The 24,849-nt window shown below is 45.6% G+C and overlaps 1 protein-coding gene across 5 annotated transcripts in view; it reads left to right on the top strand.

Annotated features, from left to right (window-relative positions):
• Nucleotides 1-24,610, top strand: part of STAT3 (signal transducer and activator of transcription 3) — a 64,125-nt gene extending 39,515 nt beyond the window's left edge. For 2 of the 5 annotated variants that reach the window (XM_067715258.1, XM_067715261.1), the window contains 20 exons: nucleotides 4,777-4,872; nucleotides 5,028-5,109; nucleotides 5,293-5,387; nucleotides 5,561-5,712; nucleotides 8,049-8,207; nucleotides 8,367-8,459; nucleotides 9,341-9,400; nucleotides 12,789-12,818; nucleotides 12,921-13,014; nucleotides 13,120-13,167; nucleotides 15,108-15,191; nucleotides 15,933-16,031; nucleotides 16,152-16,287; nucleotides 17,001-17,053; nucleotides 17,296-17,390; nucleotides 17,513-17,652; nucleotides 18,139-18,351; nucleotides 21,393-21,435; nucleotides 21,718-21,830; nucleotides 22,601-24,610. In XM_067715258.1, the coding sequence (XP_067571359.1) occupies nucleotides 4,777-4,872; nucleotides 5,028-5,109; nucleotides 5,293-5,387; nucleotides 5,561-5,712; nucleotides 8,049-8,207; nucleotides 8,367-8,459; nucleotides 9,341-9,400; nucleotides 12,789-12,818; nucleotides 12,921-13,014; nucleotides 13,120-13,167; nucleotides 15,108-15,191; nucleotides 15,933-16,031; nucleotides 16,152-16,287; nucleotides 17,001-17,053; nucleotides 17,296-17,390; nucleotides 17,513-17,652; nucleotides 18,139-18,351; nucleotides 21,393-21,435; nucleotides 21,718-21,830; nucleotides 22,601-22,656 (1,941 nt within the window). In that variant the 3' untranslated portion in view covers nucleotides 22,657-24,610. The remainder of the gene's footprint in view (nucleotides 1-4,776; nucleotides 4,873-5,027; nucleotides 5,110-5,292; nucleotides 5,388-5,560; nucleotides 5,713-8,048; nucleotides 8,208-8,366; nucleotides 8,460-9,340; nucleotides 9,401-12,788; nucleotides 12,819-12,920; nucleotides 13,015-13,119; nucleotides 13,168-15,107; nucleotides 15,192-15,932; nucleotides 16,032-16,151; nucleotides 16,288-17,000; nucleotides 17,054-17,295; nucleotides 17,391-17,512; nucleotides 17,653-18,138; nucleotides 18,352-21,392; nucleotides 21,436-21,717; nucleotides 21,831-22,600) is intronic. The other 3 variants (XM_067715260.1, XM_067715257.1, XM_067715259.1) reach the window with 3 other exon arrangements.
• Nucleotides 24,611-24,849: the final 239 nt, after the last annotated feature.

The following is a 24,849-nucleotide window of genomic DNA, read 5'->3' as shown; positions in this document are numbered from 1 at the left end:
AGGGAGTGTTAATGCTGGAAAGCAAAAGACAAACTTTTAAAAAAACAAAACACAATTATTGGAACTAACAAGGGTTCAGAAAAGCGATTGTGTTCAAGATAAATGTTTTAAGAATCAGTAGTTCTCTTATACAATAGCAACAATAACCCTCCATTACATGACAATGTAATGGAAGCAAAGATTTTCATAACAGGAAAGACAAATGTATATGATATGCGTATATTATTGAAATGTATGATAAAATGTCTAGAAGGATATATACCGAAGCATTAATGTTGTTGGTTACAGGAGACTTATTTAATTTCCCTGAGGTGTTTTCTTTAATATCGTATAATCAGGGAATTTTTTTCTTTTTTTTCCCCCTTCTTTTAATAAAAATGTGGTAGAATACACATAACATGAAATTTACCATCCCTTCTTTTTTTCTTTTAGCTGTGCTGTGCAGCTTATGGTTGGGATCTTAGTTTCCCGACCAGGGAGCAAACCCATGCCCCCTGCAGTGGAGGCGTGGAATCCTAACCACTGGTGCGCCAGGGAATTCCTGCATCTTAACCATTTTTAAGTGTACCATTCAGTAGTGTTAAGTTCATCACATCGTTGTGAACCAATCTCCAGAACTTTTTTCATCTTGCAAAACTAAAATTCTATATCTATTAGACTGTAGCTCCCCATTCCCCCTGGACCCTGGCACCACCATTCTAACTTCCTGTCTCTATGAATTTGACTACTCTATGTACCTCATATAAATGGAATCATACAGTGTGTGTCTTTTTGTGACTGGCCTATTTCACTTAGCATAAAGTCCTTAAGGTTTATCCATGTTGTAGCAGGTGTCAGAATTCCCTTCCTTTCAAAGGCTGAATACTATTCATTGTGTGGCTCTGTCACATTTTGTTTATTCATTCATCTGTTGATGGACACTTGGGCGGCTTCCACCTTTTGGCTATTGTGAAGAATGCTGCTATGAACATGGGTGTACAATTTTTTCTTTTATTTATTTATATTTATTTAAATTTATTTTTGACTGCGTTGGGTCTTCATTGGCACGGGCTTAGTTGCTCCGCGGCATGTGGCATCTTCCCGGACCAGGGCTCGAACCCGCGTCCCCTGCATTGGCAGGCGGATTCCCAACCCCTGCACCACCAGGGAAGTCCCCAGTTTTTTCTTTTTAAAGACAAAAATGTAGCAGGAACAAAGAAGAAAGCACATCTAAGTCTAATTGAGAGAGTCAGGAACGGCATCATACAGAAAGGAGAGGTACTGTTTGAGCCGAGACTCAATGCTTATTGTATGGGCATCAGGCAGATGGTAAGGAGACCACAGTGTAGGGAGAAAGAAGATCGTGTTCAGACAGAAACAGGACTGCATGTATTCTTGGGAGAAGTGTAGAAAGTTCAGCATCTGACTCGGTAAAGGGAGATAAGGTGGTCAAGGGCCACATCATGACAATCTTCTTAGTTACTCATGCCTGGCAATTTGGCCTTGGAAGAGCGGTTTGCCACAAGGGCCTTGGGCCCAGACCTCCTGGGTTTGAATGCCATAGATCTGCCTCTTGCTGTGTAACCTCAGGCAAACTGTTGACTCTCTGTGTTCCTCCACTGGGAATGATAATGGCACCGACTTCATAGAATTAAATTAATTCCTGTGTGTAAGATGCATAGAACAGTACCTGACACATAAATACGAAATAAATGTTAACTGTTTTCTGTTGCTGCTGTCATCATCATCATCCTCATCCTCATCCTCATCCTCATCCTCATCCTCATCCTCCTCATCCTCATCCTCACCACATCTGTAGGAAATGGGGACCAACTAAAGAATTTTAAGCAGAAAGCTGATAGGCTCGGATGTGGATGAGGGGGTAACTGATAATACTCACTGTTCAAGACTCGGGCATCAGGGAGGTTAGCCAAATGGCACTTGTCTGTGTATCACTAGAGTTTGCTGTTGTGGAGAACCTTTATGTTTGCATCCTGTTCCATAAGATAAAAATAATCAATTTAAGCCCATTTGGATAGAGGCACCAACTTTGCCATGAGAGTTAGAAAAGCAGTAAGTGTCCCAAGAATGGTCCCAATCGTATTGATCAGGGGCTGGCAATCAACACCCAGGGCCCAAATCCCGCCTGCTGCGTGTTTTTGTAAATGAAGTGTTTTTGGAACACAGTCGCACACATTCACGTATGCACTGTCTCTGGCTGCTTTCATGCTGCAGTGGCAGGGCTGGGTAGTTATACAGTCATACAGACTGTATGGCCGACAAAGCCAAAAAATACTTTCCACCTGGCCCTTAGACAAAAAGTTTGCAGCCCGTAATACAGAGCTACCTCAACCCAGGCCTCACTGTTGTTTTGTCTGTTTACATCATTCTCGCATATTCCCACCTGCCTTTCGTGGGTAAAGCCCGAGGAGACAGGAAGACAGGTGAGTGTGATCCCTTGTCTCCCAGGGCTCTCAGTCTAATTGGGTGATAGGTGCACAAACACTTCAAGGGAGAAAGACGTAGAGGAGGATGTGAGTACTTTTGCTTCGGGAAGTTGAATAAGGTTTCACAGGGGAGCAAACATTTGCACCGGGTTTGAAGGTGAGTGAGTTCAGCTGTGCTAGGCTGAGTGGACAGGGGGCCCAGAGTCAGTGTGGAAACACGTTATGTGTGGGGAAGGGTGGGTAGTTTGCAGTGACTCAAGCACGGGGAGGGAAGGTTTCAGTTGTTGGATTGTGTGAAACATCTGTCTGTGCTGGGCTGAGACGTTTATACCTGGAAGCAGTGGGGAACCAATAGATTTTACTAACGTATCAGAAGCAGGTTTCTGTGGGTAATGACTGATCACGTCTATTTTCTCCCTGTAAGTGCAGTACCAATTTAGAAATAGACATGGGAGTTGAATACAGATTAAAATATCAGCTGTATTGTTGGTAAACAAGACCAAATACGTGACTTGGATGGGTAACCATGGGGGCTTTATCTATCTATCTACTTAGATTGTAGTATAGTTGATTTATAATGTTTCAGGTGTACAGCAAAGTGATTCAGTTATACATGTACATGTATCTATTCTTTTTCAAATTCTTTTCCCATTTAGGTTGTTACATAACATTGAGCAGTGTTCCCTGTGCTATACAGTAGGTCCTTGTTGTTTAGATACCTATCCCCTGGGTCAGGTCTTGGGGTGACAGACTGAGTTTGCAGGGGCAGCACTGCCCCAGTCATCCTTACGGAACTTCAAAGGCCACTCACTAATGCCCACTGAACAGAGACATAGGCCTCTAGAACTGCTTCTAGAAACCGAGCCCTTGCTTCTGCCCCAGGAGTGCCCCAGGAAGGCAAGAGTGGGAGGAGAGAGGCACCAGCTTAAGTGCTGGGCCCTTCGAAGATCTCCATGTGCTAGAGTCTTTCTCCCAACCTCACTAATCCGATGAGTCGCTCCCCCTGTGAAGAGAGTAAGGGTGGAGGTCGCCTTCCCAGAACTTCTAAGGGAAGTCTGTATCCTGTGGGCTTGGACAGGGTCCACTGGAAAAGGAGAGTATGGTTCCCTCTAAAGCTGGCATGTTTAGATCTATTTTGGAGACTTCTGGCAGCAGTGTAGAGAGCAGATTGGAAGTGAGCGAGATCAGACGCAAAGGGGTCAGCAGTCGGGGCTTGAACTGAGCCCGTGGGGCTAGAGATCAGTTGGAGAGATGATGGAGTATAGAACCAGGAAGGTTTGGTGGCTCAGTGTGAAATCAAAGACAACCCAGAATTTCTAGTTTGGGAAACTGGGTATATAATGTCTTTCTTGGACTCTCAATTCAGTTCCATTGGCTGATATCTCCATCCTATGCCAGTAGCACACTGTCTTGGTCACTTGCAGCTTTTACATGGTCTTTTTTGTCCGAAGACTTCCTATTACTTTGACAAAACTTATTTGTAAGTTTCATGTGCAATTCGACCTTTTCAAGGCACCAGCCTTCCCTTCTCCCCTGAGATAGTATCTCTTGATAGGGAATTTCACCCTGGGACAGAACGGTTTTTTTATTATCCCACAGAAATGTATTGGACACCCCCATGCTTTTTTTTTTTTTTTTTTTGGCTGCACCTCCTGGCGTGCGGAATTTTAGTTCCTCGACCAGGGATCGAACCCCTGCCCCCTGCAGTGGAAGCATGGATTCTTAACCACTGGACCACCAGGGAAGTCCCCCTGCCCAATGCATTTATTTATTATTATTTTTAAATTTAATTTTTATTTTATATTGGGATATAGTTGATTTACAATGTTGTGTTAGTTTCAGGTGTACAGCAAAGTGATTCAGTTATACACATACATATATCCATTCTTTTGCAGAATCTTTCCCATATAGGTTATTAGAGAATACTGAGTAGAGTTCCCCGTGCTATACGGTAGGTCCCGCCCGATGCATTAAAATAGGCATCTAGCATCTGCTGTCATAAATTGTTGTGAATTTTTTAATATATATACGTACCTAGAATGAGTTTTCTGAAGGTAGGGGCTGTGTCTTAGCTCAACATGTAGTCTCCTAGTGCAATACGTAGAGTGGGATTATAGTATGACCTAGAGGTAAAAAGCCAAGGATACAGGTAAAAGTGAGCGCTTTCTTGGCACCAAACCGACAGCACCTGGAGAGCACCGGCTGCCGTATAACCACCTTTCCCCTCACAATGGCAGCAGCAGCTCAGGCCAAGCAGGAAGGGTAGTGGGGGTGAATGGGGACTAGACAGAGCTGTTTTTCTCCCCGTATCTCCAGCATTCACATGTACATCGGCTCCCTTTTTTGGCAGCAAGGGGGCCAGGCCAACCATCCCACAGCCGCCGTGGTGACGGAGAAGCAGCAGATGCTGGAGCAACACCTGCAGGATGTCCGGAAGCGTGTCCAGGTGAAGCAGGTCTAGGGCAGGAAGACTTTCCTTGGGGAAGTTGCGTGTGGGTCCTGCCTGTATCTTCTGTGAGGTTTTTAATCCTATTCAGAAACTTCCTTTTCCCTCTCCCCAGGGAAGTCCTTTTTACTTCTGTTTTGGTTTGTTTTAAACAGGATCTAGAACAGAAAATGAAAGTGGTAGAGAATCTCCAGGATGACTTTGATTTCAACTACAAAACCCTCAAGAGTCAAGGAGGCAAGTGACTATTAGAGACGTTAAAATCTCCCGTAGAAAGTGAGTTCGTGCTACTTGAGTCTCGGGACTTGCTTGTTCAGACTCAGGGGAGTGGGTGCTCAGGGGCTGCTGGCGCTTAAGGGAGCCTAGTTACTGAGGATAGGAGTATTCCGTCAGCCCAAGGAGTTTCTCCTTCCTTCTCAGATATGCAAGACCTGAATGGAAACAACCAGTCAGTGACCAGGCAGAAGATGCAGCAGCTCGAACAGATGCTTACTGCGCTGGACCAGATGCGGCGAGTAAGAGCAGTGGACACCTCCACCTCCCTGTCTCACTCACGTGCAGGACTTGGCCATCTCAGGGAAGAACTTGCTTGTTTTCTAATGAGTTCCTTCTCTGGAATTGACTAAAGACTGTGGTGAGAGACGGTCTGAGGAAATGTTTTCTGACTTTGTTTTTGGTTTCCAACCAGAGCATCGTGAGTGAGTTGGCAGGGCTTTTGTCAGCTATGGAGTACGTACAGAAAACTCTCACGGATGAAGAGCTGGCGGACTGGAAGAGGCGGCAGCAGATTGCTTGCATTGGAGGCCCTCCCAACATCTGCCTAGATCGGCTAGAAAACTGGTAAAACAGGAAAGAGAAGTTTTTCCTTTCTTTTTAGAAAGCTGTGCTAAATTATGGTCAGAACTGCAGGCCTAAAGAGTCGCTACTACATTTCAGGGGTGGGGACTTTAACATACTCAAACTTAGTCTAAGGGTTAAAGCTTTTACTTTACTTGGACAATTTTTTTTAATGAAAATGTACTTATATTGCTATATTTTATTTTTTTAATAAATTATTTATTTGGGTTCTTTTTGGCTGCATTGGGTCTTCGTTGCTGCACGTGGGCTTTCTCTGGTTGCAGCGAGCGCGGGCTGCTCTTCATTGCGGTGCTTGGGCTTCTCATTGAGGTGGCTTCTCTTGTTGCGGAGCCCAGGCTCTGATGCGCGGGCTCCAGTAGTTGTGGCTCACAGGCTTTAGAGCACAGGCTCAGTAGTTGTGGTGCACGGGCTTAGTTGCTCCACAGCATGTGGGATCTTCGCGGACCAGGACTCGAACCCATGTACCCTGCATTGGTAGGCGGATTCTTAGCCACTGAGCCACCAGGGAAGTCCCTATATTGCTATATTTTAAATATATTTGACTAATTGAAATAAAGCTTTTGGTTTAACTGTATTTAACACGTGGACTAAATTTTAAATTTTAGTTACTTTAATACTCTCAAATGACATGCTTTCTATAAGGGGAAAAAGTTCAAATACAGGATATTAATAAAGAGAAGAAAAGACTTTAAAGATCAAATCATGCAGAGGTACTTAGAGTTAAAATTTTGGTGACTGTCACTCTAGATATCTGTTGTATATATAAAGATAGAAATCTGTACATTTCACATTAATAGGATCGTTCTTTATATGCTCCTCTATAATCCGCTCTTTTACTTTCATTCATTCGGAAAATCTTGATGGAGCACCCTTGATGTGCAAGGCCCAGAGATGAATACGCTGCACCAGCTTAAACTGGGAGAAACTTGACATGAAAGGGAACCCAGATACACAGAGCATGAAACTGGAAATTTAGGACAGCTCTACATGAGATGCCTGTTTGTTCATATCCTCACTAACCCTGAGCTTTGCTGATTTACTGAGAGCAGTTTTAAATGCTTCCTGATCAGGGAACCAAAAAGCTTAAGTTCTGGGAATGGAGAATGTAGATGCCAGAAGGGAGTCAGTGAGCTCAGAAGTCCTGGTGCCGTCCTCCCCCGCCCCTTGCCTTCCACCTTCTCTCTTTGGGGTCTTTACTAAACTAGTCGGGGGCCATCAAAGAGAGGCACTAATATTCTCCATTCCTGGGGACAGACTTCATCAGCCTTTGTCTCCCTGTCTACTTTATCTATATTCATGTTATCAATATTTTGAAACATAATATCACATCCTTTGATCCACGGTAGGTGAGGTTGAAAGGGCTCCTGGGGATCATGCAGTTCAACCCCCCATCTCTCAGGCAAGGGGACACCAAGGCCCACGAGAGTGAAGGGACCTGGCCAAGTTCGCACAGATAGTGAGGGACAGAGCTGGCTCAAACCCATCTTCTTGGGCTGTCTGATGTCCTGCGCTTCCCCAGTCCTCACATTTGGGTACAAAGACAAGTTAGGCTGAGGAGAGTGAGCACCAAATTCCTTATTTCATGTTCTCCATATCTGGGTTCTAATGTTTGTCACTTTCCAGTGGTAACCCGATTAATGCCTCCTAGTGGCATAAGTTTTGACACTTCTTCCTCTATGCCTGCCTTCCTCTTTGAAATGTAAAATTTTAGGAAGGCACTGTTTTAAAAAGGCAAAATAGGGGGCTTCCGTGGTGGCACAGTGGTTGAGAGTCTGCCTGCCAATGCAGGGGACACGGGTTCGTGTCCCGGTCCGGGAAGATCCCACATGCCGTGGAGTGGCTGGGCCCGTGAGCCATGGCCGCTGAGCCTGCGCGTCTGGAGCCTGTGCTCCGCAACGGGAGAGGCCACAACAGTGAGAGGCCCGCGTACCACAAAAAAAAAAAAAAGAAAAAATTAAAAAGGCAAACTAGGGAATTCCCTGGCGGTCCAGTGGTTAGAACTCAGCACTTTCAGTGCCAGGGACCAGGTTCAGTCCCTGGTCAGGGAACTAAGATCCTGCAAGCCACACAGCATGTACAAAAAAACCCAAAAAAGGCAAAAATAAGTTTCCCTTTTCTAATCTAATGCTGCTGAACTGTACATTTAGAAACGGTCAATTTTACGCTATGCATATCTTCCCACGATGAAAAAAATGCCCCTTTCTTATGTCAGGGGACTGCGCAGAGGTGTTTATACCTGTTGTATTCCCTTCCCTCTTCTCCAACTCACCTGTGTACACCCACTTAGGTAACTGGTGTCTTCCTTATTTTATTGGCAGGATAACCTCATTGGCAGAATCTCAACTTCAGACCCGCCAACAAATTAAGAAACTGGAGGAGTTGCAGCAGAAAGTTAGCTACAAAGGGGATCCCATTGTACAGCACCGGCCAATGCTGGAGGAGAGAATCGTAGAGCTGTTTAGAAACTTAATGAAAAGGTAACTTAGAGTCCCTGTCCCTTTCCCCCATCACCCCCGCCCTCCACCCCCCCTCCCCAAAATGTCATTGAACAAGAGATTGGCTGACTTCCGAGGAACAGGACAGGGACTGGCCCACTGAGTTGTGTGTGAACCACTGCCCTTCTCTTTCCCTTCCAGTGCCTTCGTGGTAGAGCGGCAGCCCTGCATGCCTATGCATCCCGACCGGCCATTAGTCATCAAGACCGGTGTCCAGTTTACAACTAAAGTCAGGTGGGCCACGGAACCTCCACTTCTGGCAGATACTGTATCAAGGGTCACTCTCAGGGCCAGAACAGAGCTGGTGGCTAGGGTTGTTCTGTATCCGCGTCGCAGGCAGTACTGTGATGGGTATGGAACTTGTTGGCATGCTATCAGCTTGCTCTTTGATTCTCCTGTCAAAAGCTAAAGAATGGTAATCTTTTTGAGGTTACCTGGGCATATTCCTATGACTCAGGCCCATTGTATTCCTAAGATTCCAGGCCTAAAGTCTTAGGCCATATAGAATCTCCATCTCTCCTGCAAAAGGGGCAGAATAATGCCAGTTATCTTTTGTTCTTTGAGCCTACTTTCCCCTGAGGATTTTAAGGGAAAGACTAAAGCTTAGTGATAATAGAAGCTAAGAGGCCACAGGGCAGATGGGTGAGGGGCCTGCAGGTGGAGCGTTACTTTCACATTCAAGTAAGAACAGGTAAGCTGGGGTTTGCCCTTCTGCAGTGAAATTTCCCTCCTCAGAAAGGTTGTATGGTGTTAGGTTTCAGGTTTAATAGAAAGAATACCACCTGCAGAGCATGTATTCCTGTAATATTTTTCATGAAATGGCTTTCATTATCCTTTGGTGAATCTCTCACAACTTTATCTAAGTTCTTAGTTCTTAGGCTTTCTTTCAGTCCCTTTTGGCCTGATGCTTGACTTAAGGTCAAACCCAGCACTCGTGGGAAGAGGAATTTGGGATTATGACTTACCTCTTTAGAATTGAAGAGTTAACGAATTTTATATTACTTCAATTAGAAGTTGCTGGGGGAGCCTAGTGACTTTTTTTTTTTAATTGGATGTTTTTTCTTTGCTCTGAAACTTTTTTTTCTTTCTTTCTTTCTTTTTTTTTTTTGAGATAGATTGCTGGTCAAATTTCCTGAGCTAAATTATCAGCTTAAAATTAAAGTGTGCATTGACAAGTAAGTACTCCTTATCTTAGCTCTTTTTTTTTCTTTTTTTTCAAATGAGGGACAGAGAAATGGGAACTTTTACAGACAGCATGTGAACTTAGAGGCTTTATCTTCGTTCAGAGATCTTCGTTTCTTTAAAAAGTTTTCAAAAGCCTTGCTGTGCATTGTCATTTATGTGCCTGAACAAAACCACGAAGCTGGCGGTACAGATTTGAGTTGCGATTGCTGTTGTGACCTCGAGTTCCTCTTTTTCTTTATTCATTTTTTTACTTATAAATGTAATGTATGCATATTATATAAAACTGAGAATATATGGGAAAATTGATTTTTGTTGCTGTTTCACACTTTACCACATAATGGAATCCTTTTCAGAATTTGACAGTACCTTTAAAAAATTAAAATGCACTTACCCTCTGAAAAGATTAAAAAAGAGAAAATGTAGGTGATATAATTGTTTATCTGGAAATTTCATGAAAATGAATTGGAAAATAGTTACTAATGAAATTAGGGACTTGAGGAAGGTGGTAAGTTTAATAAATAAATAAATAAGCAAAAATTGATTACTTTAACCATAAATTAGCATCAACCAGTTAGAAATTATAATAGAAAAATGATCTCACAATAAGCAACAAAAATAAAAAATATATGGTGATAAACTTAACAGAAATATTTAAGACCTACTTGAAGATCACTGTGAAAGTTTAGTGAGGAAGTGACTTTTTAAAAATGAGGTGATAAGTCATACTTCTGGATTGAAGACTTTTAATTTTATTATAAAGATGTTGATTCTTCCCAGTTAACATAGAACCAACCAAAACGTGAATAGGATTTTTAAAAACTCTTGACTTGCTTTTCAAGTTATATCTTAGATGAAAAAAATAAGCAGAGATAGTTTTTAAATAGGATTTGTTTATTTTTAATTGTGATAAACATAAAATTTACCATCTTAGCAATTTAAAATCTTGCCCCAAATACTTCTTTAATATCATCAAATAGCCAGTTACTGTTCAAATTTACCTCATATTTTTTCTGTTTTCTTTTTTTTCTTTTTATTTTTTTATGGATGTATAGTTGATATCAACCATTTGTAAGGGTACAGTTCAGCAGTGTTGAGTATATGGACATTGTTGTGCAACAGATCTCCAGAACTTTTTCATCTTATAAAACTGAAACTCTATATCCATTGAAGAACAAATCCCCATTTCCCTCTCCCTCCAGTGCCTGACAACCACCAGAATGGTGATTCTTTTGCTATTCACTTTCCAAAAGAATTTTTTTAACAAATAAAAATTATGGGGGGTGGTATGGGAAGCTGCCTTGCCCAATATTAAAATGTATCACAAAGTTTCAGTTGTTAAATGAGTGTGTTACCAGGGCAGGAATAAACTGATCATTGAAGCAAAATCTAAAGTCCAAAAATAGACTTCAGGTTTATATAAGGAATTAATATACGTTTTAATTGATATCTTAAATTAGCGAGGGAAGCATGGATTATTCAGTAAGTCGTCTTAGGGAAACTTGGTATTGGGGGGATTTGAGTAAGAGGTTAAACTTTTCACTGTCCATCAGAATAAATTCTAGATATATCTTAAAAGCACAGCAAATGTATAATATAATGGTGGTAAAAATGGCAACCACTTTCGGAAAACAACTTGGCACTTTCCTAAAAAGTTAAACATGCACCTACCCTATGACCTAACCATTCCACTCCTAGGTATTTACCCAAGAGAAATGAAAGCATGTGTCCACACAAAGGGTTGTACAGGAATCTTCATTAATAGACGAGTGTCCATCAACAGGTGAATAAACAGTTGGTGGTATATCCATGCAACGGAATATTATTCACCAACAAAAAGGAATGAACTATTGATACCCACAACACAAGGATAAATCTCCAAATTAATACACTGAATGAGAGAAGCCAGACCAAGAAAAACACAGTACATACTTCATGTTGTCATTTATATAAAATTCTAGAAGTGCGAATGAATCTATCATGACTGAGAGCAGATCATTGGTTGCCTGGGGACAGGGGTGGGGGGAGTGTGGGATTGGGGAATGGGTCACATAAGGGCGTGGGGAAACTTGGGGATGCATTATCTTGATTGGGCTGATGTCCCAGGTGTGTATAGTATACATATATCAAACCTCATCAAATTGTGCATTTTATATATGCAGTTTATTATTTGTCAATTATATCAAAGGTATACAAAAAAAAAGAATGTGGAAAAAAAAGTAAATATAGGCTAGACATGAGGGAAAATTTTCTGATAACGAGAACTTTAAGTTCTCAAATGTGATATATGGGGAATTCCCTGGCAGTCCAGTGGTTAAGACTCTGAGCTTTCACTGCCGAGGGCCTGGGTTCAATCTCTGGTCGGGGAAGTAAGCTCCCACAGCTGCATGGCCAAAATAAATAAATAAAAATAAATAAAATAAATAAAATAATATGTGGTATATGGAAAGGTACCTTTTGAATGGTTTAAAAGTTGATCCATTTTAATCTGTAAACTCCCACAGACTGTGCTGTTTAATAAATAGTAGCTGTTTTTCTAAAAGTATAAGTGAGTATATAGCAATGGAGAAGGACTTTTTAAACAGAACTAAAATAATTTTAAAAAGAAAAGAAAACACTGAGAAATGGTGACTATATAAAAAACGAAATATTCAAAAACACAGGGAACACACTGGGAAGAATATTTCCAGCTACATCAATGGGTTGCTCTGAGTTACAGGTAACAGTAAACCTCTGCAGAAAACCCAGTGTGGCTTAAATAATAAGGAAATTTGCAACCCAGTTTAACTAGAACTGCAAAGTTAGAACAGGTTTCTGACGGTGAGATCAGTGACTCAGTTGATGTCATCAAGGACCCAGAATCTTCCGTCTCTCTTCTCTGCCACCATTATTGTCACTGGCATTCTAGGGTTCCCTTCTGGGTTGCTGCATGGCTGCTTGTGGTAGTTAAGGCCACATGCCTCCTTGCTCATGTTCAGCTGAAGCTACGGAATGTAAGTACAGCCTGAGAGAGAATCCTTCCCAATCTGATTGAGACAGTAAAGGTCCTGTCCTCACCCCTGGACTGCTGCACTGTGGGCATGCTCTATTCTGGTGAGCTTAATGATCAGGATCCCCTGGAGGTGGGGATGGGAAAGATACTTGACAGAGTCAAGGTTCTGTTAGGAAGAGGGGAGTAGAGTTTGGGTAGGCAACCAGCTGTGTCTACTACTTCAGCATGTCTAGGGTTGTTAATTTCACATAGAAAATGTAATTGAGTCATTTACAGAAATCCCCAGGAGAACAGCAGTTTTTCCATCAGAATAAATTATAGGTGTTCAAAGTAGTCTTTTGAAGAAACTCAGGGCCTTTTTTGTTACCACTGGTTTGTGTTCTTAACAGAGACTCCGGGGATGTTGCAGCTCTCAGAGGGTAAGTTCAGCCTGGAGGCTTCCTTGTGTTCCCGTTTAATCTCACTTTGTCCTCTGACCACTCGCTCACCTATGTGGTTGATTTTTATCTCCTGTGATTCAGATCCCGGAAATTTAACATCCTGGGCACAAACACGAAAGTGATGAACATGGAAGAGTCTAACAACGGCAGCCTCTCCGCAGAGTTCAAACACTTGGTACACGGGAGAAGCCTGGACTCACCTTCTCCCAGGGCCTCTGGCAGGGGGAGTGGTTAGGGGAGAGCCTCAGGTGACAGGGGATGCTCTTTGCTTTTCTTACAGACCCTGAGAGAGCAGAGATGTGGTAACGGGGGCCGAGCCAACTGCGACGTAAGTTTTGTTGGGGATGAAAGCCAACTATGGGAGGGTTTTCTTTGAGCAGGAGAGAAAAAGAGCCTTCTTACTGCCCAGAAGTAGAGACACCTGACCAGCTGCAGTCACCACAGGCCAACATGACATGTCAGAAGTCACTCATGCCTTGGAGTACTCTGGCTCGGAGCATTTCCTTGATTGTCCGGGGAGTTAGCTCATCATTAAGGAGTGGAAAGTCCCTTGCCCACACCCGTGTAGTGGAAAAGAAGCCTTCCACCTTGCCTGGGGCTTTCCAAATTCCCCTTCCAACTTCTGTGCGCTGACATGGCTTGGCCCAGCTTTTGGTGACCTGTTTTGGTCACTGAGGTGGGATGGAAGGTTTCAACAAATCCGAATTAAACACTTTACCAAAAGAAAAAGAACAAGGCAATACGAATCCCCTTATTTCTTCTCTGCCTCCCATTTATTCAGATTATTGGACTCTTAGTGTTAGGAATAAACTTAAGGGACTTCCCTGGTGGTCCAGTGGTTAAGAATCAGGGCTTTCACTGCCATGGGCCTGGGTTTGATCCCTGGTTGGGGAACTAAGATCCCATAAGTCACGTGGCATGGCCAAAAAAGAAAAAAAATAAACTTAAAAAAAAAAAGGTAAATGTGACCAAAAACTAGTTTTAAATATTTTTAAAATAAAACTGTGACACCCTATTCTTTTTCTGATATTTGTCCCCTGAGCTATTCTTACCCTCTTCTCTAGAACGTAGCAGGCCTTTTGAAAAAAAAAAAAAAAAATTGAATTTATAATACTTGACAGAGTTAAAAAGTGAGGTATGCAACGATACAGGAAAATGTATGTGGCATATTTATTTAGGAAAAAAAGATGTAAAATAATTTGAGTAGTATATTAGTATATTTGTTTAAAAAAACTTACACTGTATTTTGTCTATTCATGTCTGCAGTACAAAATTCTAGAGGAATATCTACCAAACAGTGCTGCTGTTCTTATCCAAGGCTACTCTGTACTATCTCTGTAATATTTGCGTTTAAACTGAACGTGTATTACTTTTGTAATTAGAAAAAGCATTTTAAATATGAATTGGAATTTCTAATAATTCATTGGCAATTCTCATTCAAAATAATGTCGCTATATTGCTGGTGGGAGTATAAATTGTTACAGTCACTTTGGAAAACAATTGGGCATTATAAAAATGAACATACCCTGTAAACCAACAGTGCTACTCCCAGGATTTAACAATAGAGGAATCTTTGCACATAGGTAGCAGGAGATATGTACAAAATGTCAGAGCAGCCTGATTGTAAGCCCTAAATACAAACCAAATGCCATCAGCACTAGAGTGGATAAGTGATCTGCAGTATGGTCAGGTGATGGAATACTATACAGCTGTGAAAATGGAGAAATTGCAGGTGCACGCAGCTACATGGATGTGAAAAGCAAGTCACAAAAGAATACACAGGGTGTGATTCCATATGTATAAGATGGAACTAAACAAACTAAACCACACATACATTGTTTAGAGGTATAAATGTGGTAAAACCATAAAGAAGAGCTAGGAAATGATGAACTCAAAAGACAAAATAGCCATTAATTCTGAGGGAGGAGGCACAGGGATGGATGGGGTTGGGAAGGGTGCCCAGAGAACCTCAGTAGTGATGGTCTTTCCCTTAAACTGGGTGGTGGGTACACAGGTGTTCACTGTTTTGTCATTCTTTGTGCCTTACCCATTTTATACATAACCTATTGGATCTCCTTAGTATCACAATAAAGCTAGTAGGAGGTCAGGTTGGGGACCATAGCACTGGAGGGTGATAGTGTTGAAGAGACCACGTGCTCCAGTTGTGTCTGTGGCCACCTGGGGGATTGCCCTTCTGGATGGTGTAGTGGTGGCGTCAGGACTGAATACCATCCTCTCTGAGGAATAGCGTCCTTCTTCTTCTTGTAGGCCTCCCTGATTGTGACTGAAGAGCTGCACCTGATCACCTTTGAGACTGAGGTGTATCACCAAGGCCTCAAGATTGACCTAGAGGTGAGTTCTGTGACAGAACTGGGTAGGGCCGCACGCAGTGGTAATTCAGGACAAGACTTCTTCTAGTTGAGGTTTTTACTCCAGAAGGTGGAATGGTGACTCTTTGCTAAGCACTGTGTTTACTTTTGCTTCTCTTCCTCCCCAAAATCCTTCGTATCCCACCTGAGAGTAAAGTCTTGCCTGAGTGCTTAGAAGATACATGTCTACTCAGCTTTCAGCAAACTTGATATAAAAACTCATATTTAGACATTGATCATAGCTGACTTTATAAAGTTTGGGCAAAACAGTCTTTCAACAACCAATGTCTTTAGTATACAGACAATCATGGCATTTACATGCTCTTTCCCCAACTTTCTTGATCTTTAAATTAAAGATACACTGGAAAAAGCAGGAACCCTAGTCTTTGATCCCTGGGACCTCTCTGTTTAATGGGCAGGTACAGCTTCGATTCGTGGAGGATGCCTTACAGGTGTTTTAAATGGGGAATCCGTGGACTGTGAGTCCACCGTGAGCAAGTTAGCTTTACAAGTTCCTGGTGATGTTCAGACAGCCGCCGAGTTCCGCATTCTTTCCGCTCTGGGTGTTGAGCTGACTCAGCCCCGCTCCTCCCTGAGGGCTGGAAGCGGGTGTGCTCCACCACGGCCTGTCCTTTATTCCAAACCCTGTGGGATATGCGTGAAGAGGTTTTGGAAGCCACGAGGGCCTTCTGCCTCCCCAGCTCATTCCCCGCTCCCTCCACAGACCCACTCCTTGCCAGTTGTGGTGATCTCCAACATCTGTCAGATGCCGAACGCCTGGGCGTCCATCCTGTGGTATAACATGCTGACCAACAACCCCAAGGTGAGTCGGGCCCCCATTTTTCCTGAGACTTCTCGGTGCCTCGGGGCTGTCACAGTACCTAGCGCAGCTCATCAGGCACCGCCCTCTCAGCTAAAGGGGTAAACGTGTCATTTCCAATAGAACGTGAACTTTTTCACCAAGCCCCCAATTGGGACGTGGGATCAAGTGGCCGAGGTGCTGAGCTGGCAGTTCTCCTCCACCACCAAGCGCGGGCTGAGCATCGAGCAGTTGACAACGCTGGCGGAGAAACTCTTAGGTCAGCGCTTTACCTCTTCTCCCCTCACCCTCCTCGGAAAAGGAATCTGGCCCATGGGGCTGTTCATTCAGAAGAGTTTACTGAGCAAGGTGCTGTGCCGGGGCCAGAACACATGTGCTTCCGCAGGTCAGGGAGTCAGGCTACAGAGGAGGTGTGCATCCTGGGGGGTGTTTTTATGAGGCGGGAGGCAGATTTCTTTCCTCTTGGTGGCTGTCTCCCTCACCCTTCCAGGGTACTACTTTATCCAACCATCGGAAGATATTTTAAGTGTGTGTTAGAGCTAGAGGCTTGGTATCCCTGTCTGTTTCTTCAAGAAACCGTAGGCTTGTTTTTAATTTTCTCCCTGGAAAAAAAGCCTTAGTAGAATGTTTTGCGTGCTACCTATGCTTTGTCCTGTGCTGCCACCAAATGTGACCCTGTAACTCAAGCTGTCAGCTTCTTAGTGTGTGCTGCTGGTCCCCGGACCACCACACGAGGCTAGTAAGGGCAGCTGGGCTAAACAACAACTGGGGTGGGGGGGGTGTCAAATGATGGGGTCGGGTGTGGGGCGGACGGGTGCACCATATGCACACAACAGTGGCAACATTCAAATACATGAAAACCAACGGTTTCAGGGCCTGCCGTGGGGCAGTTGTGCACGTGTTCTGTTTGAAGAAATAAGATCTTGATTCAAAACTGAAAATTATAGTACTTTATTATTTTTTTTCCTTCAGGACCTGGTGTGAACTATTCAGGGTGTCAGATCACGTGGGCTAAATTTTGCAAAGTAAGCAACCGTGTGAACTCCGTGTGGCTGCCTCACGGGAGGGGGAGGGGAGGGGGAGGGGTGCTTACCTGCTGGGAGGTCGTGGAGGACGCTGGGCCCGAAGGCCCTAGGCTCTCGGTCCAGCGGCCAGTAGCGTCTGCCTGAGGCTAGATGGGCCTGAGGATTCTGGTGGCACCTCACGCCTAGGAAGGAAAAGCCTGGGACGGTGGTGGACTTGGCTTTCCCATTATTCTTTTCTCCAGGAAAACATGGCCGGCAAGGGCTTCTCCTTCTGGGTCTGGCTGGACAATATCATTGACCTTGTGAAAAAGTACATCCTGGCCCTTTGGAATGAAGGGTAGGTTGGAACTCTTGTGTCTGGCAGGGTGCGCAGGTGTGACAAGTCCCCTGCTCTCCCAGCAGGCCAATAGCAGGGCAGCCCTCAGCCCAAATCTTGCTGTTTCTCCTCTTTGCCTCCAGGTACATAATGGGCTTTATCAGTAAGGAGAGGGAGCGGGCCATCTTGAGCACCAAGCCCCCAGGCACCTTCCTGCTGAGATTCAGTGAAAGCAGCAAAGAAGGAGGAGTCACCTTCACTTGGGTGGAGAAGGACATCAGTGGTATGCTTGGCTCTTCCCCACCCCACCTGGTGGCGAGCGCCGCTGCCGCCGTGGCCTCTGCTGGTTTCAGACACAGGCTGCCCCCTCGTGGGCAGAGATGGCCTCGCACCCCCCGCCCAGGCTTGTAAGGCACATCAGGGTGACTTGTTTTCTCTAAGTTCTACCAGCTGGAGGACTGGTTTGCCAGTTTTGTTTTGCTGGCTCCAGGGACTAATATTTGCCTATTAAAATTTCATTCTTCATCTCCTTTCTTTCCTACCCTGTTACTATATCTTATGCAAATAGTTATCCAAGTGTATTACCTGTGGCCCAGCTGGATAGCCTCTCCCGAAGCCAGCGGAACATTTCCCCAGCGCCAGGCGACTGGGCAGGATATTCAGGGTATCGAGCGCTGGGTTGGCATAAGCCTTTCCCCCTTGAGGGAAAATAAGTCAGGTAGTTTTCTCTGAGATCACCTGAGTCTTCCCTTCCCATTTCCCCTGACAGGTAAGACCCAGATCCAGTCGGTGGAACCATACACCAAGCAGCAGCTGAACAACATGTCGTTTGCTGAGATCATCATGGGCTACAAGATCATGGATGCCACCAATATCCTCGTGTCCCCGCTGGTCTACCTCTACCCTGACATTCCAAAGGAGGAGGCGTTCGGAAAGTACTGTCGGCCAGAGAGCCAGGAGCATCCCGAAGCTGACCCAGGTAGTTGTTGATTTTCCACACCAGCCATTTAGTTCTGGGGCAAAGTGGGAAATTGTAGGGTCCTGGGAGGACAGATAAGGTAAATGCCTGAAGAACCTCTTTCTGGGACAGAACTTTGTAGTGAGTGCCTCTGGGGGTGGCTGATGGGGTTAGAGAGAGGAGAGGAATCAGTCACCAGGCTCTGCCCTCCGAGAAGCACCAGTCTCAAGGGGGAAGCAGCGTGCACACACCCAGCCATACCTGAAACACCGTGGAGAGAAAGCGAGGGCAGAATTCTCTAGAAACAGGATGCCCAGCCGGCACAGCACTTCTTACAAAGCAGACGCTGGAAGGTTTGCGATTCAGACTTCAGACTAGCGTGTTTCCTTTCCCCCATCACGGAACAATGTGAGCAGCGCCAAGAGGGATGAAGAAAGGCTTTCTGGAGGAAATGAGTGTTAGCAGCGCTGGAACATGGTTTAAGAGCACAAGAGTGGTGATTGAAGGGGAAGACAGCAACTGGTGGGAGGGGCGTGGAATTGGTCCTTTGAATGTGCAGCGCTTGAAAATAAGATGTTTTTTAATGTGCAAGAGCCCATGTGCTTATGTAAGTTACACATACATTTTCCACACTAAACCCTCGCTCTCTAGCACCACCACCAGCGTGGAGGGCAGAGCCCCCTAGTCTGTTCCCATGGGCGTCTGGGGCTCGGACACTGGGTTCTCTGTCCAGATCCTGATGAGAACACTATAATTTGCTGTTCTTTGTTTTTATTTAAGTTTTCTTAATCACAGAGCCAGTAGTGGTTTAAAGGGATCCTTTGAGGTTGGCTTCCCTGCCCCAGTTGCTTTGGAAAAAACTGTTTTTGTACAGAGCTCTCCCACACACAAACACAAACCCACCAGCTTCCTTCCCACTTTTTCACAGGAGTTCCCTGTGAGGGATCTCTTGGGGTGAGAAGAATGAGACTTAGAAGAGGGAGTTGGGGCTAATTGGCAATTGACTTTCCTTTGTTCTGGGGTTGAGTCTTGGCCACACTCTAGGCCAGCGTAACTCTCACTTCCTGTCTGCCCCTTATCTCTCCTCCCACGTTGTGCTTCGGTTGGGAGATCTGTTTATCAGCCCCCATCACACTACCCTGTTCCTTCTGCAGAAGGCATTTAGGTCCAAGTGCTGGGCCCTTGACTAATTTTGCTTTCAAGGTCCAAGTTTCAAGTCTGAGGCTGCGCCCTCCCTCAAGCCTCCTGTGTGACTGGGAGGCAAGGCCCTTTCCTGCCTGGAGACCTCAGTGTTTCCTCAGGGGCAAGACTGGCAGTCACAGGAAGGGAACTAATTACTTGAGTGCTTGTCTGCCTCCTGGGGCTGGGTGTGCGCATGGCAAATGGGTCAGCAGGTGTGGGGTGCCGGCGGGCTGCATGTGGGGTCCTCCAGAGTTGAGCAGCTAGAGCAGCTGACCATTTCCTCTCCGTTCCCATCCTGAAGGTTGGTTTTTTTGTAAAGTATGAGCCCATTTTTAGAGAGCTCGTTAGTTGCTCCACGGCATGTGGGATCTTCCCAGACTAGGGCTCAAACCCGCGTCCCCTTCATTGGCAGGCGGATTCTTAACCACTGCGCTACCAGGGAGGTCCCTCATCCTGAGGGTTTTATTGTCTCTAGGAGATAAATCTGTCTCCTAGATTATCTTCCCAGGACTCTTCCCTCCTTCTTACTCAGAAGCTCACGCGGTATTTCCTCATGGCTTGAGGGAGACATTCCTCTGTAGAAATGACAAATTCCTTATCTTACAAATTAGATAAGTACATTTACAACCTTGTACGGAGCCATAAATCAGCTTTTAGTTTTAGTTCTCCTTTGCTTCTACAGTGGCATCTCAGGCCGAAGGTGTTTTTCTCAGCAACGTTGATCAGTTAGGGAATTAAACCCTTTTCTGTCTGGGGTGTCAGCTCCCCTCAGGCCTGGGCCAAAATGGATTCATAAGACACCAGAACCCTGCTTTGATAGCTTCTTTGGATTCGGTACTGAGTTAACCTATTTCTTGGCCGAAAATAAACTCATATGGGAGTCTACGGGCCCCTCGGCAATGCCCTTTCTCAGGTTGTCATTGTACTTTCTGATCCCTCAGTTTCACCGTAAGCCCCAAGCTTTATAGCTGTGCTTCTGTCAGCCCACCCCACCCTGCCCCGCTCCATGCCTCCTAAGTGGTTTGTTCACCTGAATCCCCCAGATTCCATGCCAGTGTCTCCAGGGCTCTTTGACCTCTTGCTGTAAGCATTTAGCACTTAAAATTCATTTGTTTCAGTCTTCACATTTCTAACTGTAGAACAAGAATCATAAATGACCAAGATGGGCCCCTCCCTCTTCTGCCTCCCTCTTATTTTATACTCGAGAGAGAAAAGCCCTTGGCCAGATCTCTTAGCTGTTGAAGACGTAAGGCCTCCTGTCACCCAGTCCAGAGCCGTCCTCCCCACCGAGAGGCTCTTCTGTGTGATGTAGTTATTCAACGGGGGGGTTACTAATACCCTCACCGAAAAATGTAATAGAGGCCAGATAAGTGCTGATGGGAACAGAAGGTGTCACCCTCAGCTTTGGAACTGCATATTAGCCGTTTCCACGCTCTCTTAAAGACTCGGTGACTTCGGTATCTGAGCAGGATGTGGTGCCCAGACTGCGTGGGCTCAGTCCTGCATGCGGGGGACTCAATCTAAGAGATACAACCAGGCTAGAATACAATCCTCAGTCCACATCCAGGCAGTTAAACTCTTTACATGATCGAGGGGAAGAATGAACACAAGGCTGGAGCTCATCTGAGCTTGGGTGGGACCAGGGTTGGCTGAAAAGTCTCAGGAAGGTTTGAGAGAAAGAACCGAGCTTCCAGCTGCAAGCACTGGAACATCAGAGTATACAGTGAGGGAGGGCAGCCCTGAGGGGAGACGGAAGTTCCAGACAATCTCTGGTCAAGGATGGAGTGAGTTTCAAGTCAGCCCTGGGGAGGCAGCCGGCTTCCTGCTGCCTGGTACCCAAGAGTGGAATCACAATCAGTAAGCCCGAGTTTTCTTCTACCCAGGTGCTGCCCCATACCTGAAGACTAAGTTCATCTGTGTGACACCGTAAGTGGCTTCCCTTCCCAATTTTGCCTCCATTTCTAATGTACTCAGTTATCCCTGGGAACAGGACACCGGGTGAGAGTTCTCTTGTGAAGGGTTGGAACCCTCCGAGCTATGTTCAGTCCTCAAAGTGACCTTGTGTGTTTAAAAAGCTTGAGCTTTTATTTTTCTGTTGGAGACCAGAGTTTGATGGCTTGTGTGTGTGTGTTTTGTTCTTTTTTTTTTTCTCCATTGTGTCTTGTCAACCCGGCCCTCTCCCCTCCTGCTGCTCCCCATTTCCTACAGAACGACCTGCAGCAATACCATTGACCTGCCGATGTCCCCCCGCACTTTAGATTCATTGATGCAGTTTGGAAATAATGGTGAAGGTGCTGAACCCTCAGCAGGAGGGCAATTTGGTGAGTATGTGGTTGCCGGACTCTGTCCCTGTGAAGGAATTCAGTCCCCTTGGTGTGATGCTCCCATGGGCACAGCCAAGCGAGGGGCACCTGGATTGGTAGAAGGAGTTCTCGAACAGCGCTGTCCTATAGACACGCGCACCCCCATGCCAGAGTAAATTTTCTAGCAGCCATGTTAAAAAAGTGAAAAGGAACAGGTGAGGTTAATTTTACAAATGTATTTTCTTTAGCCCAGTAAATCCAAAATAGTGGCATTTCTGCACGTTAGAGACAAATGAGTGTGGGATTTCCCTGGCGGTCCAGTGGTTAGGACTCCACGCTTGCCCTGCATGGGGCGTGGGGTCAATCCCTGGTCAGGGAACTAAGATCCCCGCAAGATGCACGTGTGGTGCAGCTAAAAAAAAAAAAGAAAAAAATGAACCACTAAGTCTTTGAAACCTGCCCCGCGTTTTATAACCACAGCCTACCTCGGTTGGGACTAGTCACATCCCAAGTGGCTCCAGCCTGCTGCGTTCAACAGGGCAGCCTTAGAGCTTCTTTAAACCTGGAGAGTTGGGAATGAGTTAAGGTAGGAAGAAGGCTGAGCCCTTCCAGAAGGGAGGGGAGAGAATCTGGCTTCTCTGACCCCATCTTGATGACCAAGGGGCAGGGGCAGGAGACTAGATGGCGGTGGCAGCCTGAGCCTCTGTGCCCCGAAAGGCTAGGGGTGCGGGCCCCGCCAGCTGTGGGGCTCAGGCGACTGAACTGGCTCTCCCTGTGTGTCCCCCCAGAATCCCTCACGTTTGACATGGAGCTGACCTCGGAGTGCGCTACCTCCCCCATGTGAGAAGCCGAGGACAGAAGCTGCAGAGAGAGGTGACAGAGGCACCGACCCATGTTCCACCAGCCCTTAAACAGCCCAAGCCCAGATCAGCTCAGCTCCCAACTCAGTGGTTCCAGATTTTTTTGTCGTCTCTCACTTCGGTTATCTTTGAGCAATCTGGGCGCTTTTTAAAATAGAGAAATGAGTGAATGTGGGTGATATGCTTTTATCTAAATGCAAATAAGAATGCGCTCTCTGAGGCTGTGATCGGGGGGTGTGGAAGGGGTGGCAAGAGGGAGAAAGAGGAAATGTCTTTTTTGCCCCCCTGCCCGCCTTTCTCAGCAGCTTGTTGTTGTCATTGTCAGACAAGTGCCTCTGGTGCCAGCGGCATCCCTCTGCCTATTTCTGTAAGCTAATGCCACAGTTGTCTCTAGCTACATCCTCCTGGCATTGCACTTTTAACCTTGCTAACGTTCAAATAGAAGATACGACTTTCAAAGCCCCTAGGTTTCTTTTTAAACTTAAAAAAAAAATGTTTTTTAAAGGGCAAAAAAACACTGTATCAGCATAGCCTTTTCTGTATTTAAGAAAACTCAGTTAATTTCCTCCTTGGTGCTTTAGGCATTCAGCTTTCTTCAGGCTGATAATTTATATAAACCCTGACATGAGCTTCAGATCCAGCCCTTAACAGACATCTGAAGATGTGGCTTGGCCTTTGGTTTTCATATAGGAAGGTTGAAGGAGACCCTAAACATTTTAGACTTTTTTTGATAAACAAAATTTTTATTTTCCCCTTTCACCTACTGGCCTGTTAGTAGGTGAGGCTGGGCAGAGGGGCACTTTCAGCCTGCTCGCCTTTCCTCCCCGGACTTCGCCCCTGTTTCCGAGCCTGTGTGGTTTCTGTGGGTGCCTTCTAAGGGATGGGATGATTCTTCCTCTCCCCCAGTTTACCTGAGCCCCTCTTGTGGCATGGCTCCTTCCCATGTCTAAAGGTCCCTTGTCCTGTTTGCTTTAGGCATCCTGGTCTCAGGACCTCCTGGAATAAGAGGGAGAGAGCTACAGGTCGAACATGAGTCAGACTGCGGGGCCCCAGTCAAGGGTCTAGTTGAGCTCAGGGATTATGGTTCTTATCCCAGCTTCTTGGTGATTTCCTGCGGCACCTGTAATCACTTCTTCACTTGGTTAAGCCAGGGGCAGAGGCTTAGTGATAAGCTCGAGGTCTGTCCCTCACATGAGGGAGCGTACACCCCAGCCTTCCCCCAGCGCTGGTGACGTCTCCTCCCCATGGGGGCCCCCCTCGGTGAGGCAGAACGACTCGCATTTTCTGTGCATCTCAGAACACTTAGCAGCATGAGAAGTGGTCTCTGATATGGGGCCTCCTCAGACCCAGAGGCACGGCCAGATTGGGTGGTCCATAACTACCTTGTCTCAGTCGACCAGAGTTTCTAGGGAATGCTATGCGTTACACCCAAATTTACCAGTTTTTGAAGGAAGAGGACGAGACCTTCTCTCCAAGACAAACAGGGGTTTGATAGGTGGTATGGAGCAATCTCCCTTTAGCAACACTCTCTAGATCATAATTAGCTTAACTCGAGGGACCTCAGGTGAGGATCCCGGCTTCGCTGGAGCAGAAACTAAAACCCTGTGGCTTTTAGGTCGCATGTGTTTCTGGTTTTAACCCTGATTATAGCAAAAGCCCTGAGAGGAGCTGAGACTTGTTTTGGTCCCTCCTTTAAAAAACGCAGTCCTGCAGGACCTGCCTGCCTGCCCCCTGCCCAGCCGAGGGGTTCCCGTGGACGCCTAAGCTACCCACACGGTGGTTTGTGAGATGCTGTCCTGACCACTGCATTCAAATTTCAATGTATACTTACTTAATAGTGTAAAAATTTATATTATTGTGGGTTTTTTCTTTCTTTTTTTTTTTTTTGTATATTGCTGTATCTACTTTACCTTCCAGAAATAAAAGTTATATAGCGACCGTCTGCTGGCACGGCAGCTCTGTCTGGCTGGAGGCTCGGGGTGGTCCCTCTTCCCCTGCTTCAGCTCTGAAGGGGTCTTACAGGCTGAGCCTGGGTCTTGAGAGCAGGTGGTTGACCGCGGCCCCTGGCTGGTGGCCTTAGCCTCTCATGCCCGAGTAGACACAGGCCCGCCTCTGGGGCACCGAGCGCCTCCCATCTTAACATTAGCCGCCAGCCTCCAGCTCAGGGGTACCTGGAG

The sequence above is a fragment of the Pseudorca crassidens genome, chromosome 19 (genome assembly GCF_039906515.1).
Source record: "Pseudorca crassidens isolate mPseCra1 chromosome 19, mPseCra1.hap1, whole genome shotgun sequence".
Taxonomy (NCBI): domain Eukaryota; kingdom Metazoa; phylum Chordata; class Mammalia; order Artiodactyla; family Delphinidae; genus Pseudorca; species Pseudorca crassidens.
Note: the sequence above shows the minus strand (reverse complement) of the source record. Positions and strands in the feature narration are given on the sequence as shown.